General features: G+C 41.6%; 1 protein-coding gene across 2 annotated transcripts in view; it reads left to right on the top strand.

Moving 5' to 3' along the window:
• Positions 1 to 24,316, top strand: part of NSUN7 (NOP2/Sun RNA methyltransferase family member 7) — a 159,811-nt gene that overhangs the window by 53,772 nt on the left and 81,723 nt on the right. For both annotated transcript variants that reach the window (XM_040335065.1, XM_040335067.1), the window contains exons 3-4: positions 2,080 to 2,138; positions 4,318 to 4,448. In XM_040335065.1, coding sequence (XP_040190999.1) covers positions 2,080 to 2,138; positions 4,318 to 4,448 — 190 coding nt within the window. The remainder of the gene's footprint in view (positions 1 to 2,079; positions 2,139 to 4,317; positions 4,449 to 24,316) is intronic.

The raw sequence follows: 24,316 nt of genomic DNA, 5'->3' as shown, positions 1-24,316 counted from the left end.
GTTAAAACACCACCGGAACTGACGTCACAAGGCTCCAACCAATGCGTTGCATCACTGGTCATGTGACTTCCTCAACTTACTTGATATATATGGCCTCAAGTATGGACTTTGACCCTTCGGTCTGGTATGGATTCTAAGGGGAACCCCACGCCACATTTTTTTTAAAAACATGCACACTTGCCGTTTTTACAGCTGCTGTTTTTGGGCATTAGGCATTATCTGGTGTTTATGAGCGTTTTTGAGCCTCAAGCTTTTGTGGGAGTATAGTTTTGCTAAAAAAACGCCTCAAAACACTACTGCAAAAATGCTGCAAAACTCATTCAAGAACTACAGCTTTCTACAATTAACGCTACTGGCGTTTTATGTGTATATATGTGCAGTGTGCATGAGGCCCTAGACACGTTTAGCAGCTTTTAACAGCGTTTAGCAGCGTCAAGCATTTTTTCTGCAAAAACTCTGCTGCTCCTGGATGCACTGGCAATGGGTGTTTTTTCTGCTTCTAAAAGTCTCTAAAAGCTCTTGTCCCTAAATGCTGCTAAAAGTCTATGTAGCCCTTATAGGCTAACATGGAGGGGCGTTTGGAGGCAGAAAAAAAACACCTGACGCCCCTAGAAACAGCTTTAATAACGTCCAGTGGGCATGAGGCCTAAAAAGAAAAAAAGAAAATGGATGCAGCCACCGCATATAAGGATTGGTAAGCTGCAATATATAACATTTATGTTTTGGGGTTTTGATACACTTTAACTACTGGAATCCAGTCTGAAGAAAAGAATACGTTTTCTTCACTTACTTGAGTAAGCATCAAAACAGACCACTTTCTGCATGGGCCCCAAGTGTTGCACAGTAAGTGCCAGAGGGTCACAGATTGGATGCCAAGGCTTTAAAGCAAACCTTTCCTGATAAACCAGTGAGGGCTGCATTACCAGTCCCATTCTGAAAATACTATTGCTGTTGTCTGGCTATTACACTGAGGCCTCGTACACACCATCGGACTTGTCCGATGAAAATGGTCCGCGGACCGCTTTCATCGGACATGTCCGCTCGTAGATTTCGGTCTGATGGCTGTACACACCATCAAACCGAAATCCGCACGGACAGAGAACGCGGTGACGTGGTCGCGGCGACGTGCGCGACCCTGGAAGGTCAATGCTTCCACGCATGCGTCGAATCACTTTGACGCATGCGAGGGCTCTCGGCCAAGCGGACATGTCCGGTATGTCGTACAGACGACCGAACATGTCCGACGGACAGGCTTCCAGCGGACATGTTTCTTAGCATGCTAAGAAACATTTGTCCGCTGGAAACCTGTCCGATCCGCCGGACATTTGTCCGGTCGGCCGTACACACGACCGAACATGTCTGCTGAAACTGGTCCGCGGACCAGTTTCAGCAGACATGTTCGGTCGTGTGTACGAGGCCTAACACGCTTGGTTCAGTAAGGTTTGAGTCAAACTCAGCTTTGACAAGTATGCACATTTGTAGTCAACATAAAGTTGAGCTGGCCATAGACGGTTAGTTTTTCTTGTTCAGCCAGCTGGCTGAACAAAATAAAACAAATTCCTCCATCCACACAAACAAGGTGGATGGAGGAATTTCCCCACTAGGACATTGTATTCTGATAGTGGAACTCTCTACTGTCAGAACACTGATCAGCAGCTGCAGCCGATGAATGAGAACAACCTTCAAAAGAGGTGGATCAAGCAATGGAGCTCTGTTGAGTGGAGACTGATCTAAATTGGACTGGTCCCTGCTGATCTGGACTAATTTTGATCAGCGTATGACCAGCTTTAGACATTCTTATTTGCATTCTTGTTCCAGGTTTGCTTGCAAATGACTGGATAATGGAAATCTGCAGAGCTTCACCACATACACTAAGCTCTGGAGAAAATGAGTGCAGCTGTACCTGTATTGTATAGTGCATAGTCTATTTGTCTTTAGTAAATTCACCCCTTACTGTGCTTTTGTTGCAGTTTCTGAAGTATAATGGACCATATAGATATGTCTGCACTACAAAATGCAGTATTCTGTTTATTAATGTATTTTTTATTATTTGTTCGTATTCTTATATTTTGTTTACAGATCAAGATCTGCTTGAGACTATTTTGCTGGTCAGTGGCTTCTACCATTCCCAACCACTAGTGAGTTATTTTATATAAATATAGTTGAAAATAGAAAAAAATAAATGCTGCAATGCATCTAAAATACAATACATTTCCCCATGATTTTGTTTTTAAAACTGTTGCAAGTACAGAAAAATACGTTTTAATTCTGCCAAAAGTCCATTGAGCTCCTAACTTTCTGTTAAAGGTTGACAGGGCTATCTCTGCTGCACTGTTGTATTACATAGTTACATAGTTAGTCAGTTTGAAAAAAGACACAAGTCCATCTAGTTCAATCAAGGGGGAAAAAAATACAATTCCATATACATAATTCTATACCCATTAGACATGTGCACACTGAAATATTTTGTTTCGGAATTTCGTTTGTCTGAAAAATAAAATTATTTAGTTCCAAAATTCGTTTTTATTTATTTAGTTTTGTAAAAAAAAATGCAAAAAAAAAATGCATTTGTTCGAAAATCCAAATAAATTAGTGTCGAATCTGTCATTGAAGGCTCATGGTATCTGTCGAATGCTCTAAGAAGATTCGACGAAGCAGCTAAACTGTACCACGCCGCAATCGTACATTTCCGGTCGAATGCTCCGCCCACAAGCTATAGTAGAATTCTTATGTTGTATGACTAGTAACAATTATATTTATTAATTATTATTACTAGTCAACCAACATTAGAATACTTCTATAGCCTATGGGCGGAGCATTTGACCATAAATGTCCGCTTGTGGCGATCGTATGTTTTTAGCTGTTTCGTCGAATCTTCATGTCTCTAGAATGTCAAATGTTTTCTCTCTATATCAAATGTTTTCTCTCTATGTCGAATCTTTTCTCTCTATGTCGAATCTTTTCTCTCTATGTCAAATCTTTTCTCTCTATGTCGAATCTTCATGTCTCTATAATGTCAAATCTTTTCTCTCTATTTCGAATTATCTCAGACTAATAGAGTTAGGTTAGGCACATTCAACCGCAGATTCGATAGACACAGATCGATATTGTCACCGTCATGTTGAATCTTCTATTTGTATCGAACTGTTGTCCCAACTAAACGAAAATAAAGCATCTTTTATGTCAGATATTTCGAAAATTCGGACTCTGGCATTCATTATCATTTTGTTAAAACGAAAGCGAAAATCCCAGAAATTCGAACGAAAATGCATTTGGACAAAAACGAATGCACATGTCTAATACCCACAGTGGATCCAGAGGAAGGCAAAAAAACTCCAGCAAAGTATGTTTTCTCCCCTGCTGGATTACTGAATTTCACTTATCCCAGACCCTCTCTCTGTCCCTCTCTGCATGCATACATTGGTTTTTGACCCAGAAAAATAATGCTGCTGCCTTGACTCTTAGGATCTCGCCCACACACTGTGCTGAGAAAAAGCTCTTGAGAGATGTAGTTCTGGGGGGTGCCTACATCAAAGGAAACTGATACATGACACCTTGTAGCTCACAGCAGCTGCCCCTGAATTTTTCCTGCTTGGTAATGATGTCACAGGAAGTAATAAAAGCTACAGGAACAGGGAAAAAGTATAAAATGAATGTTGGGACATACTCTGGAGGGGGAAAGTGAGGGTTGAATGTAAAGAGTTATTTTCCTTGCATCTAAAACAAGGGTCTCCAAATGATGGCCCACTACAGGATTTTATCGGGCTGTCAGCTAGGGTCAGTGGCATATCACCAGTGTGCACAGATTCATTAAGATTAAGGTAATCAGAGTCTGCCTATGGTCTATACTTCAGCCCCCCGCCCCTCCCCCTTCCATCCAGCATCTGGACCCTGTAAGGGGCAACCCTGAAGTAATAGGGACTATGGTGGAGACCCTGATGTAAGGGGTGACTGTCATGTAAATAGGGACTCTGATGGGGACCCTGATGTAAGGGTGGGCACTAATGGGGACCCTAATGTAAGAGGGGCTTTGATAGGAATGCTGATGTAAAATGGACTCTGATGGGGACACTGATGTAAGGGGCTGTGATTGGGATTTTTTCGAACCATACATATTAGTTTTTCAATGTGGCCCTCATACTGAAATGTTTGGAGACCCCTGATGTAAATTTAGAAACTGTGACAAAAAAAAAAAAATCATCATGGCAATATTTCAGTGAGATATCAGCGAGCTTTGTGATTGTGTTATTGCAATATATAAAGGAATACATTTTAATTTGACTGACATCTACTTCTATTTTATCTGTGTTTCTTTAGGCAGACGAAATGACTAGTTTAGTGGTGGTGATGTTATATGATTTCCAAGACCGCAATTTTCAGCCACGCTACATGTCAAACAATGATGACATGATAGAGGATGTGCGAGAAGTAGAAAACTGTTTGCATGGGTGAGTCATTTTTATATCACAGAATGTATACTAGAAGAAATAGAGCTCACATAAAAATAACTAGACAGTCATTTGTATAATTATCTGGAGCATTTTAAGAAACATAAAACAAAGCAAAGCAATTCATCCAGTAAAAGTACATTCTGTGCAAATAGGGACAAAAAAATATGTTATAAAGCCATTTCCTGTGCTGGTTGAAAATGTATTTTAAAATAGGCAAAAAACTGATTTGACCACTAGTGCTATCATAAAAGTTTACTATTATACTTAGTGCAATCCAGTGGCCAAAATTTGGTACTTTACATTTGAAATCAATGAATAACACTCAACCAGCACAGGATATAATAACATTTTTACCCCGTTTGCACAGAACAAATGTACCTTCACTGGGTGAATTGCTATGCAGTTGTTTTAATAAATATATATATATTTTTTCAATCAGAAATAATGCTTATTGAACTGTAACAAATAAACACAACAAATACAACCAGTATACAGGTCGGTAGTGGTGTTCCAAGGGTCCCATTATCTATACAAGATAGACTACATCCAAAGAGCTGTAAACACTTTTAGGCATCTTGTACACTAGCAGCTCTTAAACTTGAGTTTAGGATCTTTTGGTATTTTTTTTTTACCAAAGCTCCTAATCTCAGCTTCATATAAGCCTATGTGTCAATGTACACTTTGGTTTTTAGCAGAGTTTAGGAGTTGCCGCAGTTAGGTGAGCTTCAACCTCCCTTAATCTCCTTCTCCTGAATTCAGAAGAATCACCAGGCCACTGTAAGAGCAGCGCAATTTTTATGCAATTTACATTTTCCTGCGGCCGTGGTAAATATAGGCAAGGTGTACATAAAGCCCTTAAAGCACAATCACATTGAAGATGCAGAATTGTAAAGTACACATATGAGAAGAGAAGGGTGTGGTAACAAAAGATTGACAACTCTGTGTGAAATCTCCAAAAGGGCCATAAAAAGAAGATACATTTTTTAAAATAAAGTCAGCCCAGAATTCTACTAAGTACTACTGTAGGTCAAAAAAATATGTATGTGTAGCGCTAAAATTAATAAATGAATATCAAAATACCAAAAAATGTGTATAGTAAAAAATAAAACACATATAACATTAATAAATGTTAGACACAAATTGTGAAACATGTGAGATTCCTCTGTAGCGAGGGGTGACAACAGTGCCAACTGGCACGTGAACTGATACACCTAAGGTGGTATCAAACATAAAAACAAAGTCCAACAAAAACTCCTAAGTGTGATGATCCGAGGTATGTAGCAAAGTTCATCAACATCCACAAGTCATTCAAGTGAAAAGGTGAATAAATAGAAAAAGCGTGACTCCTTTAACGTGACAATCCCATCACCGGAAAAAGTGCAGGCTTACCGGAACTTGTTGACCACTGGTGGCATATGCCAAAAGAGGTCAGTCAAGGCTTTATATGACGATTGTCAAACAGCAATCCTTGGCAGGAAGCGTAGGTCCAACTGGTGGGTAGGTCCTTATATGGAATAGGTCCCCAGGAGTAAGCCGGAAGCTATACTGATGTTGGTATCCCAAAACCAATTGGCTCAGTGTGTTAGTGGTGCATAGAAAAAAATAAAGAGAAGTGGCCACATAGCGTAACTCCGTATAAAAGAAAAAATACGTGTTTATTCACAGCTAACAAACTTACATTTGGCTGGAAGTAAAAGAGCTCTTGCATGTAAATGGGGCGACAGTGGAGTCCTCCCGACGCGTTTCGTGGTCAAAAGCACATCGTCTGGGGTGTCTCTCCACTGCAGCCCACTCCAATATATGTGTAGTCCATGTAATCACATCCAATCAAATGAAGATCTGACTCACCCCAAACAATCAGCAATCACAGACAGCACATCACCTATCCAAGATGGCGCTGCAGTTTGCACTCCAAGCCTCTATATGAAAACAGGAACCTGCAGTTTGCACTCCAAGCCTCTATATGAAACAGGAACCTGCAGTTTGCACTCCAAGCCTCTATATGAAACAGGAACCTCACAGAGAATATGGGTATAGTGTCTTTAACGTGGCTGTTACATTTGGAATGTAGTCATTAGGAGTGTGACATGGACATACTGAGTAAAATGAAACAAAATGAAATGCACTGGCCATTAAAATACTTGAAATATATAAAATAAATAATAGTTGAGGCAAACTGTGAAAATTTACCATGCCACGGACGACAGATGCGACCGCGCGTGCGCCAGAGCCAAGCCTCGTTTGCATGTGCTAACAAGCACGGCAGAGCATAGTAACCATGTATTGTTTGTGTGTCGTGGATTACACTATGCTACCACGCGTGCGCGATAGCCAAGCCTCACTCTGAATAGATAGAGGCTGCCGTGTAGTGTCCAGTGAGAGCGCGCCTGCAGACCAGGCCTCGCTCTGAGGAACCCGGATGTCTGGTAGCTAAAGTGCGCATGCGTGCGCGCCAAGCCTCATTATGAGAGAGGTCATCCGTGATTGGTCAGAGCGGCGCCCGTAGAGAGGAGTCGCATGTCCAATCAAACAAATGAAAAAATGGGCACAAAAATAAACGGAGAATCACAAAAATGATGTCTATTGCAAAGCGCAGTATAAATGGGTAGTGTTAATACTCCCATCAGCGGCACATCAACTATAAGGGGCCAGTCATAAAAATTAAATAAAAATAAAAACTTATAAAAATATCGATTCTGCGCTGGAGATGGAGATTGACATCCACTCCAGATCAGAAACAATTAGTGTTAAAAAAAGAGTTTATTTAGAACATGTATTTAATATGTTAAAATTGCGATCTTGTATAAATAAATGTATATATAGATTATCGCTAAAAACAAATGTGTTAGAATCGCATATATAAAAAAAAAAAAAAACACAAAATATATCCCTACTACCTCATGTGATCAAAAAAATGCCTCATGTTTAGTGTGAGTCAGATCACCATATACATTGACTCTCATAGCATAAATGATTGTAAATATAACAGAATCCAGAATAAAACATTAAGCGCGTATATGATTATGCGCGTATTATTGAATTTCCAAGACCCAGAAAATAGAACAAATAATATGAATAGCTCATGACATATTAATAAAAGAATTTATATCCCATTCGACGTTCATTCCGAACGGGGTATATGTCTGAAGTTCGTATATCCAGAATGTCTCTAGGCGGGAGACCCCCCTAGTCATGGCTCCACCTCTCCATGGAGGAGTATATTTATCGATGACAACAAATTGTGTCCCTTTGGGGTTTCTATGATGGAATTCCCTGTAATGTCGGGGGACTGGATGTTTGGTGTCCCCGCCTATTATGAGGCAATATGTTCGCTCACTCTGATCGAGAAAGTGCGGATGGGTGGCGACCGACATATTGCATGCCGCAAGGACAACGTTAGTAAGTATACAATGTACTTAGGTCGCACATGTACAAAATGTTTTTATAGTATACAGCTTGTTGGTAACCGTGGAGGAAAACTCCAAGATTTCTTGTGGTTAGAGCATTATGTTGACATACCTTGCATTTTCCTGCAGGGGAAGAAGCCTACTAAATTATGGAAAAAAGAGCTTTTGACAGGAGGGTTTATTATATTTGGAGCGATTTTGCTCTGTAAGGAAGGTACGCCTTTAAAGACCACTTTAGCCTGTTCAGGAAGCAGTGGACCTAAAATTCTATCCCCTCTAAGGATGTTCCAATGCCTGTTGAAAATACTCTTAATTTGTTTATATTGAGTGGAATATGTAGTCAGCATAGCAAATTTGAAAACCCTCACCGTAGGACGCTTGGACTTAAGAGATATTAGTGACTTCCTGTTTAATGAAAGGACTCGCTGTAATTCTGAATCTACATCACTGATGGGGTACCCCTTTTCTAGAAACCTAGATTTTAAAATCTCTGCTTGGGCAAGATAGGAGTTATCGTCCGTACAATTCCGACGCAGTCTAAGGAATTGACTGCGGGGAACCGACCGGAGCCAAGATGGGTGGTGGCAACTCCCCGTAGGGATATAACCATTACGGTCGGTTGGTTTAAAATAGGTTTGGAAGTGGAACTTCTTATCAACTATGGTTATCTCCAAATCCAAGAAATGAATCTTAGTAGGACTAAACTCATATGTTAGGGAAATACCCCTATCGTTACTATTTAAAGAGTCAAAAAATGACTTCAATGACTCAGGGCTACCATTCCATAGGAGGAGGATGTCGTCTATATATCTAGCCCATAGGCCCAGAGATGGAACTGTCTGGGCATAGACGACATCCTCCTCCCACTTGGCCATGAAAAGATTCGCTACACTCGGTGCGAATTTGGCGCCCATTGCCACGCCCCTAAGTTGTAAAAAGAAGCGTTGATCGAACCAGAAATAGCTATGTTTTGTAGCGAAATCCAAAAGTTCGATTAAATAGTCGCTTTGAAACGAAGCGAGTGATTCTTCGCTACTTAAAAAGTGTTTTACCGCTTGTATGCCTAGATGATGAGGAATGCAGGTGTACAGGGAGGCCACATCTGCAGTGACCATGATGCAACCCTCCTGTACGTCCAACCCCTCCAGAAGGCGGATGGTGTCGCCTGTATCCTTGATGTATGAAGGAGTGCGTTTGACTATGGGCTGGAGGTAAAAGTCTATGTAACGGCCTATGCGTGAGGTGACAGAATCGATGCCGCTCACGATAGGCCGGCCTGGTGGTTGTGTAGGATGTTTATGTATTTTAGGCAAGTAGTATATTGTCGGAATTCTGGGTACTTTGGGAACCAAAAAAAGTTTCTCTTTCTTGTTGAGAATCTTAAGATCAAACCCCTTGTTAACAAGGGTTTGTAATTGTTTCTTATATGTGGCAGTAGGATTATTGGGGATTTCTTGATAAGTACCAGGTTCCCCAAGTATACGATGCATCTCTTGCTCGTATTGTGACCTGTCTAGAACAACAATCCCCCCGCCCTTGTCTGCCGGACGAATGATCAAATCCTTGTTATCACACAAAGAGCGAACGCCTTGGCTAGACAAGGGCTGCGAGGAGTGTCTCTTCTCTTTTAATTGAGATAAGTCTTTGAGAACCAGCTCTTTAAAAATTTTGACAGCAGGAGCCACAGCGACGGAAGGATTGAAAAGAGATGGGTTTGATAATCCTGAGTGAACCGTTCCTGAGGTCGCTGCCCTGTTGTCTGTTACAAATGTATTGGAAACCATATAGCGCTGAATATTAATTTTGCGTATAAATTTCTGCACATCAATAAATGTGCCAAATTTATTTAATGGTTTTGAAGGAGCAAACTTGAGTCCTTTGTCCAACACGGACTGTTCTGCCACAGTCAGTGTTTTGGAACTCAAGTTGAATACTCCTTGGCCACTTATGTTCTCCTTCTCTTTTCTCTTCTGTATGCGCCGTCCTGCTCTACATCCTCTCTTTGGTTTGGACCCTTGGAGTACCAAGGGCGATCTCCGTGAAAACCCTGCCCACCCTGGGCATTGGTGCCACAGGAGCCATGACGGTAGGGTGATTGCTCATAACCGCCACGTGCTTGTTGTTGCCCATAGTCTCTGTGGTCTCTGAGAGGGGAAAATCTGTTATGAACAGGCACAGCAGGTGAATTGTAATATGATTGGTGGGGATGGCGGTCATTATATTGCTCTCTATATGGAGCTGGAGACGCCCATCCGGAATAACCTCCCTGATCTCGTGACGGACGTGATCCAGAATGATGAGAGTTACCTCTATTGTGCCCTTTCCCCCCACGTTTTCCCCTATTGTTAGCCCTTCCTCTAGCGGGGTAATTGGGCGTACGGGGGCTCTGGTATTGTGGCCTTTGGGGCATTGGAGGTAATGCCTGGGTTGGCGGGACACTCAAAGGCGGTAAGGATTTGGCACCAAATTGAGATGCCAAACTCGTAGTGCCACCTGTGGATGTAGAGGGTATTGCTGAACCAGTATTTGCAGCTGGGGCAGTATCCATTGAATTAGAGGTCGTGAGTGTTTTCTGCCATCCAAAGACAGTGTTTGATCTATAATCACCCACGTCTCTGGCATATTTCTTGTGTTTTTTGATTCTCTGATCCTTGTCCTCCTTCTCCAAATGACTCTGGAGACTGGAGGACAAGGAGTTGTATTCCAGAGAGTTCTTATGTGTCACAAGTTTCTCCTTAAGTACCTTGATTTCTTTGTCCAACACAAGTAATCTATTCCTTTTTCTGGAAATGAGAAATCCCAGAAAGTTGGTACCAGCCTCATTGAAATATTTATACCATGATTCTAAATCTGGGTCTCCTTGTTGGGGATGGATCTCCCAACGGAGGCTGCGTGGGACCATTTGTTCAGAGATATATTGTTCCAGGAAGATCAAATCCCACTGGAGATGTATCTCTGAAGTCATGACATTTTTCAAACGCATGAATAACCCGCCAAGTTCAGTGTCATTGCCTGTGACGGTAAAAACACCGTCAAAATTCACGGTGCGGGATGCTCTGTACTCAAATATATCCATATCTCTGTGAATATATCACTGAGAAGGCTGCTGCAGTGTAGATTTCGAATAGAAAAAAACAGAAAGAGAGTGGATACCCTGCGCTGCCAAGTGTGCGTAAGTGTGCGTAAGTGTGGCTCCTGCTGTCAAAATTTTTAAAGAGCTGGTTCTCAAAGACTTATCTCAATTAAAAGAGAAGAGACACTCCTCGCAGCCCTTGTCTAGCCAAGGCGTTCGCTCTTTGTGTGATAACAAGGATTTGATCATTCGTCCGGCAGACAAGGGCGGGGGGATTGTTGTTCTAGACAGGTCACAATACGAGCAAGAGATGCATTGTATACTTGGGGAACCTGGTACTTATCAAGAAATCCCCAATAATCCTACTGCCACATATAAGAAACAATTACAAACCCTTGTTAACAAGGGTTTGATCTTAAGATTCTCAACAAGAAAGAGAAACTTTTTTTGGTTCCCAAAGTACCCAGAATTCCGACAATATACTACTTGCCTAAAATACATAAACATCCTACACAACCACCAGGCCGGCCTATCGTGAGCGGCATCGATTCTGTCACCTCACGCATAGGCCGTTACATAGACTTTTACCTCCAGCCCATAGTCAAACGCACTCCTTCATACTGTAAAGTCTCTGCTATGTGAGTATTTAATGAGAGGGTTGGATCACAGCTGCAGAGGCTTCTCAGGTGTAACCACCAGTTCACTCTCTTAGTATACAGAAAGTTTGGGGTTAACTCATCACATCCTCAAGTAATACCAACATGAAGCTTGCTTATTCCATCATAAGCATGGCAATAAAGGAAACAAATGATAAGTGACGCTGATAGGTGGAAGCGTTACAGTGCAACCTAACTAGGCAGTTCTTAGCTGACAAGTATCTAAGTGGCTAGATGATTAATATATGACTAGGGTTATATTATTCCATATATATTTAGGGACAATATTGAGATAGACACAGTCTTTTAGATGGTAAGGAGATGTATCTAAGGATAGGTTACAGCAACTAGTAAATCCTCCCAATGATAAGCAGATAGGTCATTAGTATCAATACAAGTGTATTATGTGGTTAAAGATACTTGCGGTTCTGCTGGAGCTTATGGTGCACTGAGAGGAGCTTGTAGGGAAGTGCTAGAGGAGTCCCAAGATCCTGAGTACTGATGGTTCCTTGTATGGATGATCCAAGAGGGATCGTGGCAGGATGCAGAGTGGTGAAGAGATGCAGCTTGCAGGTTCAGGAAGCCAAGGACTCCGTAGGCAGGGATGGATCTGGGTGACAAGGTCTCCAGTGGTTCGTGGGGTTCAGCGCTCAATGGGGTGATCGCAGGTGACGGCAGGGATCCGACAAAATAACGGAACACCCTGCCGTCATCTCTGCAAGCTTTAAATAGGCGAATTCGCGGGGAAACGACGCTGAGTCGCACTTCCGCGTTCCAGCGTGGAACGCAGACGTCCGCGCACCGGAAGTGACGCGGACGCCATACAGAACGGAGCGCAGCTGCTATTAGAAAGCACAGCTGCGCTCGTTGTAGACAGAACAACATCAGAGATGTTACATACTCCCCTCCTCAAGGGGGCACCAACAGTGCTCCCTGAAAGAGAGGGTCGGTTAGGGTATCTACGGTGAAATTGTCTGATTAGACGAGGGGCATGTATGTCTGAAGCAGCTTCCCAAGAGTCATCCAGTTGGTCATAACCTTTCCAACGTATCAAGTATTGAAGGGTAGAACCACGTTTCCTGCAGTCTAGGATCTTTTCAATCTCGTATTCAGCTTCACCAAGTACCTTGACAGGAGGAGGGGGACATGGTTTCCTGTTAGGAAAAGGGTTAGAAACGAAAGGTTTAATGAGAGAAACATGAAATGAAGAATGTATCTTCCAATCTGGGGGTAAAAGTAACTTAACAGCGTTAGGATTGATCAAATGTGTTATTTGGAAAGGTCCAGTGAATTGGGTGCCTAATTTTTTTGATGGAATCTTAAGGTGAAGATTTCGGGTGGAAAGTCAAACCAAATCCCCAACCTTGTAAACAGGAGGAACAGACCTGTGAGCATCATAGTATTGTTTTTGTCTTTGTTGAGCAAACTTTAAATTAGAACGTAGAATGGCCAGTGTATTCTTTAAAGTAGAGAGATAATGATCAACTGCTGGAACACTATTTGGGAGGTAGGTGGTTGGAAGACTGTTTGGGTGGAAACCATAATTGGCAAAGAATGGCGTGAATCGAGATGAAGAACTAGTAGAATTGTTATAAGAAAATTCAGCAAGGGGAAGCAAGTGAAACCAATCATCTTGAAGATGTGTACAATAACATCGTAGGTATTGTTCGAGGATCTGGTTGACACGTTCTGTCTGTCCATTTGTTTGAGGGTGGTAGGCAGTGGACATGCGATGGTCAATTTGTAAAGCATTACATAAGGCTTTCCAAAATCTAGAAACAAATTGACTACCACGATCCGAAATGATTTGAGAGGGAAGACCATGTATTTTGAGAATATTAGAAATGAAAGCCTTCGCTGTCTCCAGGGAGGTTGGTAATTTCTTCAGGGGTATAAAGTGTGCCATTTTAGTTAAGAGATCTACCGTGACCATAATGGTGTTGGCACCATTTGACCTAGGGAGATCAACTATAAAGTCCATAGACACAACTTCCCAAGGTCTGTTAGGTACTGGGATGGAAGTGAGTAGACCAAAAGGGGGTCTTCTGGAATGCTTGTTACGAGCACAAATTTCACATGAATTAACATATTCATGGATCGTTTTGGCAAGGTTGGGCCACCAATAGTCTCTCTTAATCCGTTGGATTGTCTTGTTGATCCCAGGATGGCCGGCTAATGGTGAGTCATGAAGATGTCTGAGTAGTAGAAGTTGTAAATTGGGGGGAACGTAGAACTTGTTGTTGAGGGTGTAAACTCCATCTGGTAACCTAGTAAGACCACTTGGTAAAGAGGAGAGATCTTTGGAAAGTGACTGAGAGATCAACTGCCTAAAGGAGGTGGTAACACCAATGAAACGGTCAGATGGAATGATAGAGAGAGGTGCAATTTCAGTGTTTTGGTCCTCATACATTCGAGACAGGGAGTCAGCTTTGACGTTCTGTGTACCAGGTCTATAAGATATATAAAAATCGAACCTGTCAAAAAATAAACTCCACCTGACCTGACGGGCAGAGAGGGTCTTACATGCCTTTAGATGTTGTAAATTACGGTGGTCCGTAAGGATGGTTATTGGGTATTTAGTACCCTCCAGTAGGTGCCTCCAATTTTGTAATGCATCTTTAATTGCAAGAAGCTCCTTTTCACCAATGGGGTAGTTCTTCTCTGCTGGTGATAGGGTCCTGGAGTAATAGGTGCGGGGGCGTAAATCAAACATGAGGCGGCAAGAGCTGATAAATTGGCGGAAAAACTTTCGGTCCCCAGAAAAGGGTTCTGGGGGGCAGACCTTAGGTTCAGGTCTCTCCCTTGGTTGGGCAAAATTTTGGTTGCGTAAAGCGTCATTTTCTAAACGTAAATCGTTCATAGTGGCTGTGAGGGTATCCACTCTTTGTGAAAGTCCAACTAGGTGGTTAGCAAGCTCTGCTGGATCCATTATAATTTTTAGTGGTTCCGTTATTATGTAAAGTCTCTGCTATGTGAGTATTTAATGAGAGGGTTGGATCACAGCTGCAGAGGCTTCTCAGGTGTAACCACCAGTTCACTCTCTTAGTATACAGAAAGTTTGGGGTTAACTCATCACATCCTCAAGTAATACCAACATGAAGCTTGCTTATTCCATCATAAGCATGGCAATAAAGGAAACAAATGATAAGTGACGCTGATAGGTGGAAGCGTTACAGTGCAACCTAACTAGGCAGTTCTTAGCTGACAAGTATCTAAGTGGCTAGATGATTAATATATGACTAGGGTTATATTATTCCATATATATTTAGGGACAATATTGAGATAGACACAGTCTTTAAGATGGTAAGGAGATGTATCTAAGGATAGGTTACAGCAACTAGTAAATCCTCCCAATGATAAGCAGATAGGTCATTAGTATCAATACAAGTGTATTATGTGGTTAAAGATACTTGCGGTTCTGCTGGAGCTTATGGTGCACTGAGAGGAGCTTGTAGGGAAGTGCTAGAGGAGTCCCAAGATCCTGAGTACTGATGGTTCCTTGTATGGATGATCCAAGAGGGATCGTGGCAGGATGCAGAGTGGTGAAGAGATGCAGCTTGCAGGTTCAGGAAGCCAAGGACTCCGTAGGCAGGGATGGATCTGGGTGACAAGGTCTCCAGTGGTTCGTGGGGTTCAGCGCTCAATGGGGTGATCGCAGGTGACGGCAGGGATCCGACAAAATAACGGAACACCCTGCCGTCATCTCTGCAAGCTTTAAATAGGCGAATTCGCGGGGAAACGACGCTGAGTCGCACTTCCGCGTTCCAGCGTGGAACGCAGACGTCCGCGCACCGGAAGTGACGCGGACGCCATACAGAACGGAGCGCAGCTGCTATTAGAAAGCACAGCTGCGCTCGTTGTAGACAGAACAACATCAGAGATGTTACACATACATCAAGGATACAGGCGACACCATCCGCCTTCTGGAGGGGTTGGACGTACAGGAGGGTTGCATCATGGTCACTGCAGATGTGGCCTCCCTGTACACCTGCATTCCTCATCATCTAGGCATACAAGCGGTAAAACACTTTTTAAGTAGCGAAGAATCAATCGCTTTGTTTCAAAGTGACTATTTAATCGAACTTTTGGATTTCGCTACAAAACATAGCTATTTCTGGTTCGATCAACGCTTCTTTTTACAACTTAGGGGCGTGGCAATGGGCGCCAAATTCGCACCGAGTGTAGCGAATCTTTTCATGGCCAAGTGGGAGGAGGATGTCGTCTATGCCCAGACAGTTCCATCTCTGGGCCTATGGGCTAGATATATAGACGACATCCTCCTCCTATGGAATGGTAGCCCTGAGTCATTGAAGTCATTTTTTGACTCTTTAAATAGTAACGATAGGGGTATTTCCCTAACATATGAGTTTAGTCCTACTAAGATTCATTTCTTGGATTTGGAGATAACCATAGTTGATAAGAAGTTCCACTTCCAAACCTATTTTAAACCAACCGACCGTAATGGTTATATCCCTACGGGGAGTTGCCACCACCCATCTTGGCTCCGGTCGGTTCCCCGCAGTCAATTCCTTAGACTGCGTCGGAATTGTACGGACGATAACTCCTATCTTGCCCAAGCAGAGATTTTAAAATCTAGGTTTCTAGAAAAGGGGTACCCCATCAGTGATGTAGATTCAGAATTACAGCGAGTCCTTTCATTAAACAGGAAGTCACTAATATCTGTTAAGTCCAAGCGTCCTACGGATGAGGGTTTCAAATTTGCTATGCTGACTACATATTCCACTCAATATAAACAAATTAAGAGTATTTTCAACAGGCATTGGAACATCCTTAGAGGGGATAGAATTTTAGGTCCACTGCTTCCTGAACAGGCTAAAGTGGTCTTTAAAGGCGTACCTTCCTTACAGAGCAAAATCGCTCCAAATATAATAAACCCTCCTGTCAAAAGCTCTTTTTTCCATAATTTAGTAGGCTTCTTCCCCTGCAGGAAATGCAAGGTATGTCAACATAATGCTCTAACCACAAGAAAAATCTTGGAGTTTTCCTCCACGGTTACCAACAAGCAGTATACTATAAAAACATTTTGTACATGTGCGACTAAGTACATTGTATACTTACTAACGTGTCCTTGCGGCATGCAATATGTCGGTCGCACCATCCGCACTTTCTCGATCAGAGTGAGCGAACATATTGCACTCATAATAGGCGGGGACACCAAACATCCAGTCCCCCGACATTACAGGGAATTCCATCATAGAAACCCCAAAGGGACACAATTTGTTGTCATCGATAAATATACTCCTCCATGGAGAGGTGGAGCCATGACTAGGGGGGTCTCCCGCCTAGAGACATTCTGGATATACGAACTTCAGACATATACCCCGTTCGGAATGAACGTCGAATGGGATATAAATTCTTTTATTAATATGTCATGAGCTATTCATATTATTTGTTCTATTTTCTGGGTCTTTGGAAATTCAATATATACGCGCAATAATCATATACGCGCTTAATGTTTTATTCTGGATTCTGTTATATTTACAATCATTTATGCTATGAGAGTCAATGTATATGGTGATCTGACTCACACTAAACATGAGGCATTTTTTTGATCACATGAGGTAGTAGGGATATATTTTGTGTTTTTTTTTTTTTTATATATGCGATTCTAACACATTTGTTTTTAGCGATAATCTATATATACATTTATTTATACAAGATCGCAATTTTAACATATTAAATACATGTTCTAAATAAACTCTTTTTTTAACACTAATTGTTTCTGATCTGGAGTGGATGTCAATCTCCATCTCCAGCGCAGAATCGATATTTTTATAAGTTTTTATTTTTATTTAATTTTTATGACTGGCCCTTATAGTTGATGTGCCGCTGATGGGAGTATTAACACTACCCATTTATACTGCGCTTTGCAATAGACATCATTTTTGTGATTCTCCGTTTATTTTTGTGCCCCATTTTTTCATTTGTTTGATTGGACATGCGACTCCTCTCTACGGGCGCCGCTCTGACCAATCACGGATGACCTCTCTCATAATGAGGCTTGGCGCGCACGCATGCGCACTTTAGCTACCAGACATCCGGGTTCCTCAGAGCGAGGCCTGGTCTGCAGGCGCGCTCTCACTGGACACTACACGGCAGCCTCTATCTATTCAGAGTGAGGCTTGGCTATCGCGCACGCGCGGTAGCATAGTGTAATCCACGACACACAAACAATACATGGTTACTATGCTCTGCCGTGCTTGTTAGCACATGCAAACGAGGCTTGGCTCTGGCGCACGGACAATACATGGTTACTATGCTCTGCCGTGCTTGTTAGCACATGCAAACGAGGCTTGGCTCTGGCGCACGCGCGGTCGCATCTGTCGTCCGTGGCATGGTAAATTTTCACAGTTTGCCTCAACTATTATTTATTTTATATATTTCAAGTATTTTAATGGCCAGTGCATTTCATTTTGTTTCATTTTACTCAGTATGTCCATGTCACACTCCTAATGACTACATTCCAAATGTAACAGCCACGTTAAAGACACTATACCCATATTCTCTGTGAGGTTCCTGTTTCATATAGAGGCTTGGAGTGCAAACTGCAGGTTCCTGTTTCATATAGAGGCTTGGAGTGCAAACTGCAGGTTCCTGTTTCATATAGAGGCTTGGAGTGCAAACTGCAGCGCCATCTTGGATAGGTGATGTGCTGTCTGTGATTGCTGATTGTTTGGGGTGAGTCAGATCTTCATTTGATTGGATGTGATTACATGGACTACACATATATTGGAGTGGGCTGCAGTGGAGAGACACCCCAGACGATGTGCTTTTGACCACGAAACGCGTCGGGAGGACTCCACTGTCGCCCCATTTACATGCAAGAGCTCTTTTACTTCCAGCCAAATGTAAGTTTGTTAGCTGTGAATAAACACGTATTTTTTCTTTTATACGGAGTTACGCTATGTGGCCACTTCTCTTTATTTTTTTCTATGCACCACTAACACACTGAGCCAATTGGTTTTGGGATACCAACATCAGTATAGCTTCCGGCTTACTCCTGGGGACCTATTCCATATAAGGACCTACCCACCAGTTGGACCTACGCTTCCTGCCAAGGATTGCTGTTTGACAATCGTCATATAAAGCCTTGACTGACCTCTTTTGGCATATGCCACCAGTGGTCAACAAGTTCCGGTAAGCCTGCACTTTTTCCGGTGATGGGATTGTCACGTTAAAGGAGTCACGCTTTTTCTATTTATTCACCTTTTCACTTGAATGACTTGTGGATGTTGATGAACTTTGCTACATACCTCGGATCATCACACTTAGGAGTTTTTGTTGGACTTTGTTTTTATGTTTGATACCACCTTAGGTGTATCAGTTCACGTGCCAGTTGGCACTGTTGTCACCCCTCGCTACAGAGGAATCTCACATGTTTCACAATTTGTGTCTAACATTTATTAATGTTATATGTGTTTTATTTTTTACTATACACATTTTTTGGTATTTTGATATTCATTTATTAATTTTAGCGCTACACATACGTATTTTTTTGGTTGTTTTGCTTTTTTGAATAAGCCGTGTCAGCAGCTACCATTTACGCACACTTGGCAGCGCAGGGTATCCACTCTCTTTCTGTAGGTCCACTAGTGCAAGACCTGGAACTGACAGCCAATCTCCCCAGAGCTTTTCTAATTTACCCGCGCATCCCCAATTACTTTTTTTAAGCCTGAGAGTATCACTCATGCTAAGTACCTATTATTTATAGGTTGGGGCCCTATCAGTCTACCACTGTTGTAGAAGGAGTCTACGGGTCTGGAATATGGCTCTATTAAAAACTGCTGCCACTTTAAATTGAAGAGTAATTTTTATCAAATGTTTTCAGTGTTTGTAGGTTATAGTTTTTATTCGTTTTTAAACTTTTTGATATTGTCATTCTAAATTACTGATCTGATACTCTGTACTGTTTTTTTTAACAGACATATAAAGTGAAACTAAACTCCCATATCCTCTTGTCCTCTTGTCTACCAAGGATGGTGACATCTTAGGCCTCGTACACACGACCGAGGAACTTTGCGTACACACTGTCAAGACAAAATCTCGTCGTTCTCAAACGCGGTGACGTACAACACGTACAACGGCACTATAAAGGGGAAGTTTGATTCCACTGGCGCCACCCTTGGGGCTGCTTTTACTAATCTCATGTTACTGCGTGTTACGTAAAAGTTTGGTGAGAGACGATTCGTGCTTTTCAGTCTGTTACAGCGTGACGAATGTGCTTGCTCCATTACAAACCCTACTTTTACCGAAGGCACGTTCCCATCTCATACTTTATTTTGAGCATGCGCGGGTTTCTAAGCATACACACAAACGTGTTTCTCGTCGTAAACCAGACGAGAAACACGACGAGGAAATTGAGACTCCCGACGAGGAAAAAGAGAACTTGTTCTCTTTTTTTCTCGTCGAGTTCCGCGACAGTTTTCTCGGCGAAAAACATACACACGACCGTTTTCCTTTGCAAAAAATCTCTGCCACCAAGTTTCTTGATGGATTCTGTCGAGGAAAACGGTCTTGTGTACGAGGTCTCAGTCTTTACTGCAATTGCCATAGTGCTGCATACAATCCTGTTGTCACCCACACTATCCAAAAGATCACCGTACGCAAAGAACTTCCACAGCAAACACTTAGCCATGACTGTACTAAATGGCATGTTTGAAAACTATGGTCCCTGTGTTTAAGCGCAAGTCCACTCAAGCAGGTTGTACGTTTATGAGCTCCCTTAAGTTATGTAAGGTTACTATGTTATCTAGGATAGATTTGGCAAATATGAGTGTGGCACCAGCTCTGTACTTCTTTCAAGAACTCTTTTCCTATAGCCATCAAAGTAGTGTTGACTTATTGTGTGACAAATGTTTCCAAAGTCATGAGGAATAAGACTGATATTTACACTGCGATAAAAGTCATCCTTTCATCCGTCACTTGGCAGTCCACCTGCATCACTGTATGCACAAGTATTTCTGGATCTGTCATTCCAATTCTACATACACAAACAGTATTTCTATGGATTTTTGTGCATGGCTTCCTACATGCACATGAGAAAGGGATGGATAAAAAAGGATTATAACTTTGCTGTGCTTTCTCTAGGCTTGTTGTTGATGTGACCTTTGGGTTCTTTTAAATGGCCAATTGTGCAGTGTATTAAAGCAAACCTGCATTTCGTGTTCTTTAACCACTTGCTTACTGGGCACATATACCCCCTTCCTGCCCAGGTGAAATTTCAGCTTTCAGCACTGTCACACTTTGAATGACAATTGCGCGGTCGTTGCGATGTGGCTCGCAAACAAAATTGACGTCTTTTTTTTCCCACAAATAGAGCTTTCTTTTGGTTGTATTTGATCATCTCTGCGTTTTTAATTTTTTGCACTATAAACAAAAAAAAGCGTCAATTTCGAAAAAAACACAATATTTTTTACTTTTTGCTATAATAAATATCCCAATTTTTTTTTTAAAAAAAAAATTTTTTTTTCTTAGTTTATTCTTCTACATATTTTTGATAAAAAAATCGCAATAAGTGTATATTGATTGGTTTGCGCAAAAGTTATAGGGCCTACAAATTAGGGGATAAAATTATGACATTTTTATTATTTATGTTTTTACTACTAATGGCGGTTATCTGCAATTTTTGTCAGGACTGCCACATTACAGCGGACATTAACAGCGCTGAATGAAACGTTAATTCATCTGAACTAAAAGTTCATAATCTGCTATAATGAATGGTCAGAAATATCAGTCAAAACCCCATTCGAATGACTCTTCTGAGGTGATCTCCAAAAAGTCTTATAGGAAATGCAGCAAAGATGTGTGTGGCAGCTTTAAAGTTCACTTCACTGGTATCAGTGCTGGACAATAGTATGATCCATCCCAGGTGAAAGCAGAGAATCCCGTCACTTGTGTGCCCCTTAGGTTATTCTACTCACCAAACCTCAGCTCAATACAGCATTGAACACTCCTCTCGTCCAAAGATCATCAGCCACTCGCCTCCAGATCCCAGCTAAGTGCAGCATAGGTATTCCTTTTATTCAAAGGTCATCAGCCACTCTCCTCCTGGTGTATGCCAGTTGTAATCAGTGGGTGCATGCATGCGTCAAAGCGGTCATGGAAGTGAACAGAGAAATTCTATATAGTGTAAAACCCTTTTATTATAAAATACACTCCTCCACATTCCACATATGCTTACAAGATATAGGACAAATAAAAGCGCATCACATGGAGAGATATCAGCTCACTCAGGAAAGGTGTTCCTCCAAACAAACTAGCAGCTGGGTGAGTCCCGGGTTGAAGCTCCCTCCTGTGTGCATGATACATTGCGTAGCCACGCCCTGACGCGTTTCGTGATTGGTTCACGTCTTCATTGCTGACACTTGCAATACACCTCATCTGCCTCTAAGCATAACGTGATATAGTATTATCTAATTAGGCATCACAGTTTACTGTTCCTCCTGTCATATTCCTCAATGTTAATTCGTGGCACATGCAATCGCATCCTCTGCATCCAGTCCTTTCATTATTCTGATGGCACTTAAATATGGACTGGATGTGCGTACTTTTGCATTATGCACTCTCTCTCTATTAGGCAATGTACTTACATCAACTTCATAAACATGTCTGTAGATGTGAAGCTAGTTAAGCCTCTTAAATGAGTTGAAACTTGTCGGCATTTAAGAGGCTTAACTAGCTTCACATCTACAGCCAACGGCAAAAAGTTTGAAATTAAGGAGTGCATTACGTGCTTAACAACGCACGTAGTATACGCCTTAGAATGCCCTTGTGGGTTAATGTATATCGGCCGAACTAAAAGAACTCTATCCAAAAGGGTATCAGAACATATTTTTAATATCACCATTGGTTATAAGGAGCATAGTGTATCACTGCACTTTAGAGAAAAACATAGCAGAAACCCAATTGGTCTAAAATTCTGGGGGGTGGATAAGATAAACCCCAATTGGAGAGGAGCCAATATGGCTCCTCTCCAATTGATCTGAAAATTGAAGAAGCCAGGCAGAAAATTGTTGGCTGGACAGTGGCTGCATCCAATCACTTGCAGCCATTGTTTGGGTGTTCTGACAGCTGTGGGTGCCAGCTGTCTGTATACCATCCAACTTTTTTGCTCCTATCTTTCAGGTTACTCAGCTTAAGTCGCAAGAGGCTGCAATACCTGTGTTAGGACCTGATTCACCTGCTAAGGGCACTGTGGTTCCCCAGGGCAGAAAGCACCAGTGGGTGTGTACCAGCAGTCAAGAGGTTCCAGTTCTCAGCTCCACCTGGCCCCAGCTGCTGGGGGGAATACTTAGCCAGTTCCTGCCCGGCGTATAGCATAATGACGCTGGCAGGAACCTTTTGTCGATCAAGGTGGATGTCACCACCAGACACAGACGATGACTGATCACTCTACCCACCCACTGGCAGTACCATGTGACCGATGTAGCCAATCACAGAAGGTCACATGACAGTTGTATACAATAGATGGCTTTCTTTCAAGCTATCCATTGTATACATTTGTTTTGCTATCTGTGTGGGAAATCACAGCCCAATCACAGCTAATCACAACAAAAGAAACTAAATGAATTAATTTCATTCAGAAAAATGTTTGCTTATACTGTAGCAATGTAATGCACTGCTACTGCATATGCAAACATAATGTGTAAAAATAAATAAAAAATACCGATCACTTCCCAATTCCCCAACATTATATTGCTCTAGTCAAAGTGTGTTACAAAAAAAATCATTAAAAAAAGAACAAAAAATTATTATACAAAAACAAATGTGAATTTTTTTTTCATACTGTCACCAGTCAGTGTCCCTGATCATCGCCAAGCCTATTATGTGATAAAGCTGTACTGCACTGGTGACAGTATGTAAAAAAAAAAAGTATATATATATATATATATATACATTTCATGTCTTCAATTTCCAAAAACTTATGACAAAAAATGAAAACTTTAAAAAACTCGCCATGCCCCTTACTAAATACCTTGGACTGTCTACTTTCCAAAAAGGGGTAATTTGTTTGTTTTTTGTACTGTCCTGACATTTTTGGGCTTCAAGAAATGAGTCAGGATGTCAGTACATCAGGATTGATACATTTTCAGATATTCAGTATATACCATAGTTTGTGGACTCTGTAACTTTTCTACAGACTAAACAGAGAGGAGTAAAAGAATAGCTGACAGAGAGGAATATAAAGAAGGGAGTAAAAAAATTTACAAAAGGAGGCCAAACACAGTATCAGTGCTCAAAAAGCTCAAAAAAAGGAGGAAATTGCTAAGTCTATTAGGAAAGGACATAAAACCTTTTTTAGGTACATTAGTGATAAAAGGGAAAAATACAATGGTCTCACTAAAATTAAAACTGGGCACAATACATATGTTGAGGGGGACCAGGATGTAGCAAACAATTTAAACATCAAAAGGAGGGGTTTTGCGCAAAAACTAAACACTGAAAAAGAAAGTGACGGTAATAAGTGATCATCAATCAAAATATCCCAACACGGGTCAACTATCCTTTTTTAACAATATGTTAAATGCTTTATCCCCTGACCTAGAGGGAATTATCCTATTTGGAGGAGGCTCTAATGTAGCCTTAGACTCTATCTTTGATAAAACTAGAAAACCTTCTTCTGTTCAGCGATATTATCCCAAAATTGGATTTAAACTGGCCAAATTGCTAAATTGCCACAACTTAATTGATATTTGGAGAGAATTAAAC

This window comes from Rana temporaria, chromosome 1, assembly GCF_905171775.1.
Source record: "Rana temporaria chromosome 1, aRanTem1.1, whole genome shotgun sequence".
Taxonomy (NCBI): domain Eukaryota; kingdom Metazoa; phylum Chordata; class Amphibia; order Anura; family Ranidae; genus Rana; species Rana temporaria.
This window is presented reverse-complemented; position numbering and strand designations above follow the sequence as displayed.